This window comes from Sus scrofa, chromosome 17 (genome assembly GCF_054392235.1).
Source record: "Sus scrofa isolate SSC_HxYL_T2T_F1_AM1 chromosome 17, Sscrofa_HxYL_maternal_Yorkshire_Landrace_v2.0, whole genome shotgun sequence".
Classification (NCBI taxonomy): domain Eukaryota; kingdom Metazoa; phylum Chordata; class Mammalia; order Artiodactyla; family Suidae; genus Sus; species Sus scrofa.
Window position 1 is genome coordinate 69,490,048 of NC_139399.1, and position 11,879 is coordinate 69,501,926.

Here is an 11,879-nt window from a genome sequence, read left to right on the forward strand (position 1 = left end):
TTTTTATCCTATTGGCCTTCGGCCTTCATGGTCACCACCTCCCGCTCTGCACTCCAGACGAGCGAGCTGCCCTGGGGAATACACGCCAGCACAGCGAGAGGGGTGGCACCCTGGGGCCTGGGTAGCCCCTGCCATCGCTCCCAGGTCAGGCCCCAGCAGGCCCCTCCCCCGCCCCCCATCCCTGGGGGCCTGGCCAAGCTCTGGTTCCCAGGGGGGGCGGGGCGGGGTGAGGGCTCTGCAGCTTCTCCAGGAGGTGCCCACAGACGGCCTTATATGGCCAGGAGGCCTCGCTGCCCAGGAGGAATCTGATCCCGCAGGAAGGCCAGGGACCCAGCGCTGTGCCTGGGGCAGGGCCGGAGCCTCTGGAAGCCAGAGGAGCCCGAGCCCCTCGCCAACTCTGGGACAGCTGGTTGGGGGCCTGGTGGTGAACCCTGGGTATCAGCCACCCTGGCAAGAGCAGCCAGACTGGGGGTCAGGCTGCCCCTTCCAACCCCACGCAGACCACACCAGGTATGCCCACTCCCGGCCTGCCATGGCCTGGGTCCAGCAGCCCCTGCTCTGGCCTTGACCAGCCAGGTCACGGGCCCTCAGCAGGTTGCCTCCCCCAACCCCCAGGGGCTGGCCCAGCCTGGCATCGGCCCTTCCCTCGGAGCCACGCCTGGGCACTGGCTGGGCCTCACCCTCGCAGCCTCCATCTCTCCCTCCATCACCTGGCCTCTGTGTGCCCACTCTCCCTCTCCGGGCTTCTCACTCTCTCACTCCCCCAGCCCCGCCCCGCCCCGTCTCTGTGTCTCCTGTTGTCTCTGTCTCTCCCCACACACCTGCTGCCCTAGTTTGCCTGGGACGCGCGCGCTCTCCCCACCTCTGCCCCCCTTGCCCCTCCAGGCCTTTGCACAAGCCACACCTTTGACCAGGAAGGTCCCCCCACCCTCCAGACCCGGCCCACCCTACAGACCAGCTCCACGGCCCCCGAGGCCCCCAGTCTGCTGGGCATTCTCCCCTCATTCGACAGCTATGTAACATTCGCATTTATTTCACTTCATCTTATGACCTGATTATTTATTTTGCGTCCTGAGCCCTGCTGAGCAGGTGCTGGGCCATTGTGGCTGGAGGCCGGGACCCCTGTGCCCGTGGCCTTTGCAGTGGCCTGGAGCCCCAGGTGGGGGCAGGCAGGCCCATGGGAGGGGGCCGAGCACCCAGACCCTCGTGGTATTGCTCCCTCGTGGGTCTGAGGGCCACAGCACAGAGTAAATAATACCTGCAGTGAGGGTGTGGGAGTCGGGGCCCTTTGCTGCCGGTGGGGACACAGCCAGTGTCCCATGGGTCCCACACTCTCACTCCCAAATCCCACCCGTGAACGTTCGTGGCAGCCCTTTCCCTGCCAGCCTGGAAAAGCCCAGGTGCCCATCAGCAGCTGAGCGGGCGAGCAGGTATGAGGTGGTCCAGGCACGCGGCCAAGTGTTTGCTGAAGAAAAGGCTCAACACCCACACGGCCGCTGCACGCGAGCTGGGAGGCGGGCTCCTGGGAGAGGCTGCCTGGTCTGGAGCTGGGGGTGCACCTGGGTCACCGGCCTCTCCCGGGGTGGAGGGGGCAGCTCAGCTGGGCTGGTTCGGGCACCGCTTACCTGGGAGTGGGTGCCTGTCAGGTGGAGGGGGCGGAGGCAGAGTCACCTCTGGGTGCCAAGGACCCCCCAGCCACACACACACACATGTAAACACACACACACATACACACATGCACACCTACACAATTACACACACACCTATGCACACAAACACACCTTCACACACACACTATACACATGCATACATATGTACACACATTCACACACACACACACACACACACACACACGCATGCACATACACATATCCACACGTGCATGCACACGTGTAGGGCGGGCCTGTGTTTAGGGCCGTGGTGAGGACACGCAACCCTCGACAGGGAACTGACCCAGCCTGGAACGCGGACCCCCGTGGGCCTCCCACCCCGTCCTCGCTGAGCGCCCACGGGGCCCCCAGTCACACGCAGGCTCGTGCCTCGGAGGCCTGATGGGGAACGTCACCCTAGGACCAGGCCTCCCCCGTCCCCTCGACAGGTGACCTGACAGGGGCTCCCCCAGGGCCCCCCGGGCTTCCAATGCCAATGACACCTCTCGTCGCCCCAGTGTCATAAAAGGAGGGCTTGCGAGTTCAGAAGACAGGCAGGGGCATGGAGGTGGCGCCCGGCTGGGCCGCTGCCCCCCGCCCCCGCGCCCCTCCCCAGTCCCTCTGCCACAGAGGTGGGGGTGGGGGTGGGGGTGGGCTCAGCTCCAGGCCTCCGTTTGCCTCAAGTTTCAACATTTACAAAACTTTTGTCCCGAGGCTGCTCTGGGGAAAGATTTCCTAGAGGAATGTAAACACAAGATGGGGAGGCTCCTGCCAGACCCCGGGCTGGGGGCTCGCGGGAGCCTGGCCTCCCTCTCCCAGGGGACCTGGGGGTCCGAGCCCGGCCTCCCAGGAGCAGTGGTGAGGGTGGAGGTGGGCAGCGGAGCCCCTCCCTGGGGGCCGGGTCTTTGTGGCCCCCGTGCTCCGGTCTGCTGGGGACTTGCCATGTGGCCTCAGGTCAGAAGTGCTACCTCCCTGGCCCGGGAGCAATGGGGCTGACCGTGCCTCCTGCCTCGACTTTGGCCCCAACGCCCCAGCGCCCAGTGGTCTTAGGGAGTGGCTGTTTCCGGGGCCCCGGCTCCTGCTTGGACGCTCACAGAAGCCCACCTGTCAGAGGGGAGATGGAGGGTCAGAGCGGCCCTGTGGCCTCCGCCTGTCCCCAGCACTGCGACTCCGAGGCACGGCGATGGGCCGCTGCTCAGGGCTCGGGGCTCTGACCTGATCTCCCAGGTGCTCACTCCCCGCCACGAAGGCTTGTCCTGGCTGGACAAGTGCCCACCGCCTGGCTATTGAGGGCTGACCCTGGGTGCCCTCGGCAAGGCCCTGTGGCACCAGCCCCGGAGCCGAGCAGGACAGGGCCCACCAGGAGGTTGTCTGGGTCGGCGGGAGGCTGGCTCAGGCTGCCCTCAGGGCCTCCCGGAACCGCCACCAGGAATTCCCTGAGACCCCAGCCCCGCCCACCCAGGGGAGGAACACGCCGAAGCCAGGAGCCGGGAGGAGGGTGTGAGGGGGCCTCCGCCTTCTGGAACCCTCCAGGCCTGGCAGCGGATCCTGCTGCCCCTCCCTGCCCCCACACAGAGAGGGCGCCTGGTCTGTCTCTCAGGCTGCAGGGGCACTGCGGTGACCAGTGTGAAAGGGCTGGTCCCTGCAGGCCACATCCCCTCCCCGGAGAGGCCTTCCCTGACCCCCCCCAGCCTCTTCAGGGAACACTGCCCTTTGAAGTCTCCCTGCAGGGCCGTCCTGGGCGCTGCGGGACAGGGCGGCATCCCAGCCTCCATCCACTAGTGGCCAGTGGTGCCTGTCCACCCCTGCTGCGACAGCCAGCACTGCCTGCTGTGTGTCGTGGGGGGGTCTGGGAGGAGACTCCCGCCCCGGGCCTTCCCGAGACGACCTGCTTTGTCTTCTTCCCCAGCCACGAGCTCCCCTGGGGACAGGGGTCTCGTCTTGCACCCAGCAGGGCCCAGGACAGCCACCGCGTGGGGTCACAGCAGGCGGGGGCGATGGCACATCCTGGGGTTTCAGGGTCCCAGCACAGCTGCAGAGCTGGGCAGGGAGGGGGAAGCTGCCCAGGGCTCCGAGGAGCCGGCCGGCCGGGCTGAGCAGGACAAGCCCGGGCCAGACCAGCTCACCTGGGGCAGGAATGTGGATCCCAGCACCTTCCTCCCCTGCTTTCCAGGCCACACAAACCTCCGCCTGCGGGCACGTTCCTGCAGCTGCCAACGCCCCTGCTGGCTGGTGCTCAGGGGCCGGGCAAGCCTGAGAGCAGCCTGTGCTGCCCGTGGGCCTGGGGACCTTCCTCTCTGATCCACCCCTGGCCCCCAGCTGGGCGTCCCCACGGCACAGACAGAAGAGAGGGGTGGGACCTCCCAACCCGCCCGGCTTCTGACTGCATCGCTGCCTGAACTCCCGTCCTGGCCTTTCTAGGGCTCCGCCTGGGGCTTTGGGGGCGACCTCTCCTCCAGCACACTGCACCTCAGCCCTGCCTGCCTCAGACCCTGGCTCCCTGGCTCTGGGGGAGCCACTTCCTCCCCCGGGGCCTCGGTTTCCTGCTCTGTGAAGTGGACTCACAACTGCCCTTCCTCACGGGGTTGCCCTGGGGCCACCGTGGGGGCCCGACCAAAGGCTCGGTTCACAGGCAAGAGGAGCGAGGCTGCGAAGGACACAGGGTGGGAACGCGTGGCTCCCTGACCTTGGCCGCGGGCAGCTGCCCCTGGATGCGCGGTCCTGCGCGGGGCGGCTGGGCTAACCCCCACGTGTCCCGAGGTAGGAAGGGCTGGTCCGAGTTTACCTCCCAGACAGACAGACCGACCACTGGACCGTTCCCCTGGAGACACCGGTGACAAAGGGGCAGGCGGGTGACTGGTCGTCCCCTCCAGGTGCACAGGCCCAGGGTGCCCTGTCCGGTTGAACCCTCGCCTCCACCCGCGGAAGGAGGGAGAACAGCTTCACCCCTCTTTGGGTTTTGGCCCTCGAGGCATTTGGCCATTCCTTGGCCAGGGATCAAACCTGCGTCACAGCAGTGATGCTGGATCCCTAGCCCTCTGTGCCACAAGGGAACTCCCAGCTTCAGCCTTCTGATGGGGAACCTGAGACTCAGAAAGAGAGAAGGATAGGGCTGGGGTCCGAGGTCAGCTTGGACACCAACCGTGGCGTCTGCCCCTGGCGGGCCCAGTCCCGGGGGAAAGGTGGGCCTGGCAGCCTCCTTCCTTTGAACCTGAAACTCCACCCAGTTTGACTGGGACATCCTGGCCACTGGCCAGCCTGGTGAGCCCACTGGGTGGCCACGGGGATGAGCCAGCTGCGCGCCTGGGACGCTGTGTGCCTGGGACGGAAGGGCCTCCTTTCCTGTCCCTTGGCTCTGTCCTCACAGCCAGGCCCCGAGGGAGGGGTGGGGCCAGAAGACGGGCCGTGCCTGGCTATGTGACCTCATCGTCCTCTCCCGGGCGTCAGCTGGCATCCAGGGGCCCGGCTCGGCCCCCAGCCCCGCCTCCAGAGTGCCTTCACCTGCATCTGGGCATGGGGCCTGCGAGAGCCTCCCGGGGGGCAGGTGGGGAGGGGCACGGGCCCACCCAGTCCCCGGCCCTGACCCTGACCCAAGGCGGCGTGGTCAGCACTACACCCCGGCTGCCTGGGTGAACATGCGATGCTTAGGGTTTGTGTTCCTTGCCACGTGTAGGTTAGATCACAAGAAAAAATTGAATGCAGAAAAATAACCAGACAAAGTGAAACAAAGTAAGACGGAACAGAGCTGCCTCCGGCTGCCACGCTCGGGCTGCCTCCGGCTGCCCGCCGGTGGGGACCCACATGTGCCGCACCTGCTGTGACCTCCCTGGAGCCTCGCTGAGACTGGAGGGCTGGTGACTGCCCGTGTCCCCCTGAGACTGGAGGACCGTCTGGAATCCCGAGGGAGGTGGTGGCACCAGGCCGTGCCGGTGGCTCACTGAGGCCTGCGTGCTCCATGCCCCTGGGGCCCCTCCGAGGCTGGGCCTTCTCCCAAGAGCAGAGGGCAGCCAGGAGGGGCCCGTGGCCAGAGCTCCGGGCCAGCTCTGCACGGGGACAAGCCTGTCCCTTGGCCCTGACCTGCAGCTCACCCTGGGCCTGCACTCAGGCCAGGAAGGAGGGTTTCCTGGTTTCAGGGCTGGTCCCGTCCACACACAATGGGGTTGGGGCTGACCTGGCCTGGCTCAGCCAGAAACGGCTGCTGGGGGTGGGGGGAGGTTCCCGGGTGGCTGTTGTCACCACACATCCAGGGGCCCCAGGCACCTGCCTGCAAGGTGGGCCTGCAGCCTCCACCCGCACCTGGGCCCCCGGCCTCCAGCCCCCGCCTGGGCAGCCTGAACAAGGACCAGGGAGAGACTGGTCCTCAGCTTCCAGAGTCTTCTGCAGCTGTGTGACCTGTGTCACGACCTCATACTGAGCACATGTGGTGGTGACAGTGATGGTGGTGGCGGTGAGTGCTGGCACGCCGAGGGCCTCCCAAATTCCACGTGGGTTCTGAGCCCCGTGCGCTATTACCACCTCCCCGCTTTACCAGCCGGGAGGGGGCAGTGACGCAGCGTGTCACACGGCTAAGAGGCACAGGGCGTGCAAACCCAGCCTGCAGCCCTGGCGCGATGCTGGGAGTCACGTGGTCCAGGCCCCGGGGGCAGGAACAGCCGTGTCCCGTGAACACAGGGGCCCTCGCGGGTCCTCATGGGACCACCCTGCGGAACCGCGGCTGCCCCGGGCCCTGGCGGCTGGCCAGGATCAGCAAGGGTGCCTCGGAGTGCCAGGCTCGCTCAGCCCCCCAGCTTCGGCCCTGTCCCCACCTGGAGACCCCACAGGAAGCTCGGGCAACAATGCACCCCTTGGGTGCATGTGGGCCGGGCCTGAGGGAGGCAGCCTGCAGGACCCCGGGCAGGGCTGTGCGGGGCCAGGAGCAGCACGGGAGCAGCTCTGGACGCCCCGCAGTGGCTGCCGGGGAGAGCACATGGGCCCGGGACGTCCGGCTCGGCTCCACCCGCGCAGCTGCCCCACTTCAGGGGCCCCTCCCTCCTGTTGGCGGGCCTGGGACTTTGGACAGCAGGGCTTCTCAGAGAGGGGCTCATCCAGATGTCACGGTCTGGAGGGAGGGGTCACAGAGCTTCCTTTTGAAGACCTGGACTCTGGCACCCTGTCCCAGGGAACCAGGGACTATGTGTGCCGAGTGGTGTGTCATCAAAATGGTTTTTTGAGTTTCCTGGTGGCCTAGCAGGTTAAGGACCTGGCATTGCCACTGTTGCGGCGCGGGCTGATCCCTGGCCTGGGAACTCTGGCACACTGGCGGCTTGGCCAGAAATTTTTTTCCTTTTTTTTGAGAGTTAAGTTTTATTTGGGGTGAAATTAGGACTTAAGCCCAGGCAACAGCACCTCAGGTAGCCCCGAGAAATTGCTCCCCCAATTTTTTTTTTCATGTGATAAAATATATCTAAAACTTTCACCTTTGACCACTTTCAGGCGTGTGGCTCACGGGTATTAAATACACGCATGCTGCTGTGCAGCCACTGCCACCACCATCTCTAGAAACGTCTCGTCTTGTGAAGACGGAGCTCCATGCCATGAAACACGAACTCCCTCCCAGCCCCTGCCCCCCGCAGCCCCCGTCCTACTCTCTACCTGAACCGGGCTGCTTTAGGTCCCTCCTCGTGGTGGAATTACACGGCCCGTTTCACTCACAACGTCCTCAAGCTTCACCCCATGCAGGTGTCCCAGCCTCCTTCCTCCCACAGCTGCCTGCTGTGCCCAGAGCACGCGTCTGGCTCATCTGCTCACCCACCCAGAGACGCCTGGGTTGCTCCCACGTCTTGGTGATTGTACGGCTGTCATCACAGGTGTGCCAGGATCTCTTCATGACACTGCTTTCACTTCTTCTGGGAAAATGGTCCAGAAGCGGGACTGCGGGATCATATGGAAGTTCTACCTTTATATTTATTTACTTTTCTTTTTCTCTTTTTAGGGCCACACTCACGGCACGTGAAGGTTCCCAGGCTAGGGGTCAAATTGGAGCTGCAGCTGCCGGCCTACACCAGAGCCCCAGCAATGTGGGGTCCGAGCCCTGTCTGCGAACTATACCATAGCTCACGGCAACGCCGGATCCTTCACCCACTGAGCGAGGCCAGGGACCGAACCTGCATCCTCATGGATGCTGGTTGGGTTGTTTCCTTCGAACCATGACTGGAACTCCAGTGGTGGTTCTATGCTGAATTTTTCGAGGATCCATGCTGTTTCCCACAGCGGCTGTTCTGGCTACATTCCAACCAACAAGGGTTCCAGTATCTCCACATCCTCGCCCACACCTACTCTTTCTAAAGCGCATGGAGGCCTTCCTGAAGGGCGTGAGCAGCGTCCTGCAGCTTGCGTTTGCAGCGCTCTGGATGTTGAGCATCTTTCCCGTGCAAGTGGGCTGCTGGCACATCTTCTCTGGTGAAATGTCTCTTGGGGTCCTTTGCCCATTTTTGATTCAGGTTTTTGTTCTTCGGTTTTCGTTCCCTCTATACTCTGAACATTAACCCCTTATCAGATGTAAGTACCTTCTCCCATTCTTTGGGTTGCCTTTTTTTGGGCTGTCCTGCGGCACATGCAGTCCCAGGCCAGGGATCAGTTCTGAGCTGCAGCTGCTGCCCAAGCCTAACCTGCTGTGGCAGGCTGGGGATGGAACCTGCGCCCCAGCGCTCCCAAGATGCCGTCAATCCTGCTGTGCCAGTGGGGACTTTGCCTCTTCACTCTATTGATGGTGTCTTTGATGCACACATTTTTCAAACTTTGTCTTTTTTGTTGTTGCTGATTGTGTCTTTCATCTCATGTGCAAGAAAGCATCGCCAAGGCAAAGGCTGTGCCCTAAATTTTCCTCTAAGAGTTTCATTTTTACATTTGTGTCCTTGATTCATTTTGTGTTGATTTTTGCACGTGGCACAAAGGAAGGGGCCTGCTTCATCCTTTTGCACGTGGTAGCCAGTCTTTCCAGCACACTTGCTGCGAACACCACCCTCTTTTTTTTTTTGGCTTTTTGTCTTTTCAGGGCCACACCCGCAGCATATGGAGGTTCCCAGGCTAGGGGTCTACTTGGAGCTGCAGCTGTTGCCCTGAGCCACAGCCACACAGGATGCCAGCCTCATCTGCAACCTACACCACAGCTCACGGCAATGCTGGATCCTTAACCCACTGAGCGAGGCCAGGGATAGAACCGGCCACCTCACGGTTCCTAGTCGGATTCATTTCCGCTGTGCCACGACAGGAACTCCCCTTTCTCTCTTAAATGGTCCTGGCACTCTCATCAGAAATCACTTGACTGTATACACGAGGGTTTATTTCGGGGCTAAGACTCTGGCAGGCCCCTCTCTGCCACTCTCCTGCTACTCTGTCTCTTGCCTTCCAGTTAGAGATAAATCTTTTTTAAAATTTATTTTTAGAAAATGGTATGGCTGCACGCTGCAGCATGTGGAAGTTCCTGGGCTAGGGATTGAAATCTATGCCACGGCTGCGGCAAGGCCGGCTCCTTTAACCCACTGCAATAGGCTGGGGGTGACCTGAGCCACTGCAGTCGACTCCTAACCCACTGTGCCACAGCAGTAACTCCTACAGAATCTCTTGAAGACCAGGCCTAGCTGGACAGGTAGGCCAGCTGTGCAGACCCCTGCCACAAACATAAACATGTAATACCTGTGCATGTGCTGGGGGGCCTGGACAAAGCACACCTCTCTCTCTCTTTCTCTCTCTCGGGGCTGGCACAGACACTGAGTGACCCTTCTACAAGGTGCTGGCCTTGGTGACCTCACGCCTGATACCCAGCCGCTGGAGTCCCATGGAAACAACAGCAGACACGCTGCCCACCCAAACACAGGTATGAAGGAACTTGTGGCCTCAGTCCCCGCCAGGCCCAGAGCTCCATGGAAGTTGGCCATGATTCAGACAAGGCCCCGTGGGGCCAGGCTGATAGGGATCGTGTGCACGTTCACTGGCTTCGTACACCTACTATGTGCAGTCCCACTCGGTGAGCAGAGCCCGCCCTGGGAGAGCCCCCACCTGGGCGAGCCGAGACTCAGGTGCGGAAGTGATGGGGGAGACCAGACTTGAAGGATGGGAGGGTGGCAGCAGCGGGAGACAAGACGTGTGTGGCCTGGGGTCCACCCGGGAGGGGCCTTCCGTTTCATCGGAGATGAAGTCCCAAAGGGACAGGCTGCCGCGCACACACTCCCAGGAATGTGGGCAGGGGGCTCTGGGACATTAATTCTGCACTCTAGGAGTTTCCCGTTTTCTTCACCAACAAATTCCTGGCCGCAGGAATGGGCCTCTCCGTCAGTACTGCTCCATGGAGGTGTAGCGGGGGTGATGCGGTGGGGGAGAGTCCTGGGGAGGGGCCCGATGGTGCAGGGCAAGGGCTGTGGGGGCTCTGCCACTGGGCTTGGCCAAGCGCCTTCGCAGCTTGGTCCTGGTTTCCCGAGGGGTTGGCTTCTAACCCGAGGGTGTCCCCCGCCGCAGCCCCGCCGCTCCTCCCGGCCTCCCTCAGGACCGCAGGGGCTCGCCGCACCCTTTGCTCTTATAACCCACGACGCCCCTCCTGCGTCCATCTCCGCGTTGCCTGGCTAGTTTCCCGGGGTGAGTCCCCGGCACGGTCTACACCTCTCACGTTCAGACGAGCGCGGTCCGTCCCAGCACTCCCGCGCCGGCCGCCAGCCCCGCACGCCAACCAGCCTGGGGGCGCAGCCGAGACGGCCAGGAGCCGCAGGGGGGCCGAGACCGCAGCGCAGACGCCCGGAGGCTCTCGCCCACCGGAAGCGGAAGTGCGTCGGCTCGGCCCGCACCGCTCTCCGCGCAGACTCGAGGCAGCGCGGGAGAACCGGAAGTACTCGCGAGGCCCCGCCCCCGTCCGCCAGTAGTGCTGCCGGGGGAACCGGCCCTTCCTTTCTGCGCTCGCGCTCATCGTGGTGACACAAGGTGGGCCGCGCGGCTGGGCTCGGGGCCTGGGCAGGGGGACCGCGCAGGGATCGGGGTTCGAGTCGGGCCGGGGGCACGGCGGGGGGGGTCGGGGCCTGGCCCGGGGGACCGCGCGGCGACCGGAGTCGGGCCTGGGAAGGGGCATGGCGCGGGGATCGGGTGGGTGGGAAGGGGCGCGCGGCCCTTTCCTTACGGCACCGCTTGGGGTCCCGCAGGCGTGCCTTCAACATGCAGAACGACGCGGGCGAGTTCGTGGACCTATACGTGCCTCGAAAATGGTGAGCGCTCCCCACCGCCCCGTAATCCCCCCAACCGCTCCCAGCGAGCCCCTCCCCGCTCACTGCCCTCCCGCCCCCCGCAGCTCCGCCAGCAACCGCATCATCGGCGCCAAGGACCACGCGTCCATCCAGATGAACGTGGCCGAGGTGAGTCGGGAGGATCTCTGCGCCGGGGAGGGCGCAAGGTCTGCCGGACTGGTCTGCGTGTTGACTTCTGAACCCCGGGCTTGGAGCTAAAGGCGTTCGGGTGCGCCTCTTCGTGACCCCCCTTCCTGACTTACAGGTTGACAAGGTGACAGGCAGGTTCAACGGCCAGTTTAAAACCTACGCCATCTGTGGTGCCATTCGCAGGATGGTGAGTGTCCCCTGGTCTCTTTCACTGGCCTTTTGAGCAGGGAAATGGTCTCTCCCTGCGTGTCCTCAGGTCTGAGCAGATGTGTTGGCAGAACGGGCCAGAGCCTGTTGGACTGGACTGTGCTGCTGCCAGCCCCTTCCCGGGGGGAGGGAGGGGGGTGGAAGAGGGGTGCTTGGGGGTCCCAAGAAAGGGCCATCCTGATAAGAGACACAGATGGGCCTTGACCTCAGATCCCCAGGGCCTCTCCTGCACTGCTAAGTGTCTGCCCACTGCTGCTGTGCCTCCTGTGGTCCGGCTGGGCCGGGGTGTGGCTGGACCTCTGGACAGTGGTCTCAGGGTGCTTTTCTTGCCAGGGAGAGTCAGACGACTCCATTCTCCGGCTGGCCAAGGCCGACGGCATCGTCTCAAAGTAAGAGGGTCGGCGTGTGGGCAGAGGGCTGGGGGGGGGGCTTCTTCAGAAGCCAGATTTTCATATCTTTCTTCCTTTTCTAGGAACTTCTGACTGGCGAGGCTCACACATGTGGAATGTTTGTCATAAATAAATCGTGCAAATCCGTCTGTTGTTTCACTGTCTGCTTGGGAGGGATGGTGGTCTCTCCTCTGGGCTCTGAGGGTCGGGGCTGGGGTATCTGCTGTGAGTGGAAGGGG

At 63.3% G+C, this 11,879-nt stretch overlaps 1 protein-coding gene across 4 annotated transcripts; it reads left to right on the forward strand.

The window, feature by feature from the left end:
• Positions 1 to 10,535: 10,535 nt before the first annotated feature.
• Positions 10,536 to 11,789, forward strand: RPS21 (ribosomal protein S21). Of its 4 annotated transcripts, none has more exons than XM_085002502.1 (6): positions 10,536 to 10,653; positions 10,814 to 10,876; positions 10,960 to 11,023; positions 11,160 to 11,231; positions 11,462 to 11,640; positions 11,724 to 11,789. In XM_085002502.1, exons 2-6 carry the CDS (start codon positions 10,827 to 10,829, stop codon positions 11,731 to 11,733), a joined length of 375 nt encoding a protein of 124 aa, XP_084858628.1. In that variant the 5' UTR covers positions 10,536 to 10,653; positions 10,814 to 10,826; the 3' UTR covers positions 11,734 to 11,789.
• The last annotated feature ends 90 nt before the right edge of the window (positions 11,790 to 11,879 follow it).

Coding starts and splice junctions, on each gene's coding strand:
- RPS21 (XM_085002502.1), top strand. CDS start 10,827: ATGCAGAACGACGCGGGCGAGTTCGTGGACCTATACGTGCCTCGAAAA. Junction 10,877..10,959: donor CTATACGTGCCTCGAAAATG/GTGAGCGCTCCC, acceptor CGCCCCCCGCAG/CTCCGCCAGCAACCGCATCA. Junction 11,232..11,461: donor GTGGTGCCATTCGCAGGATG/GTGAGTGTCCCC, acceptor CCTTGACCTCAG/ATCCCCAGGGCCTCTCCTGC.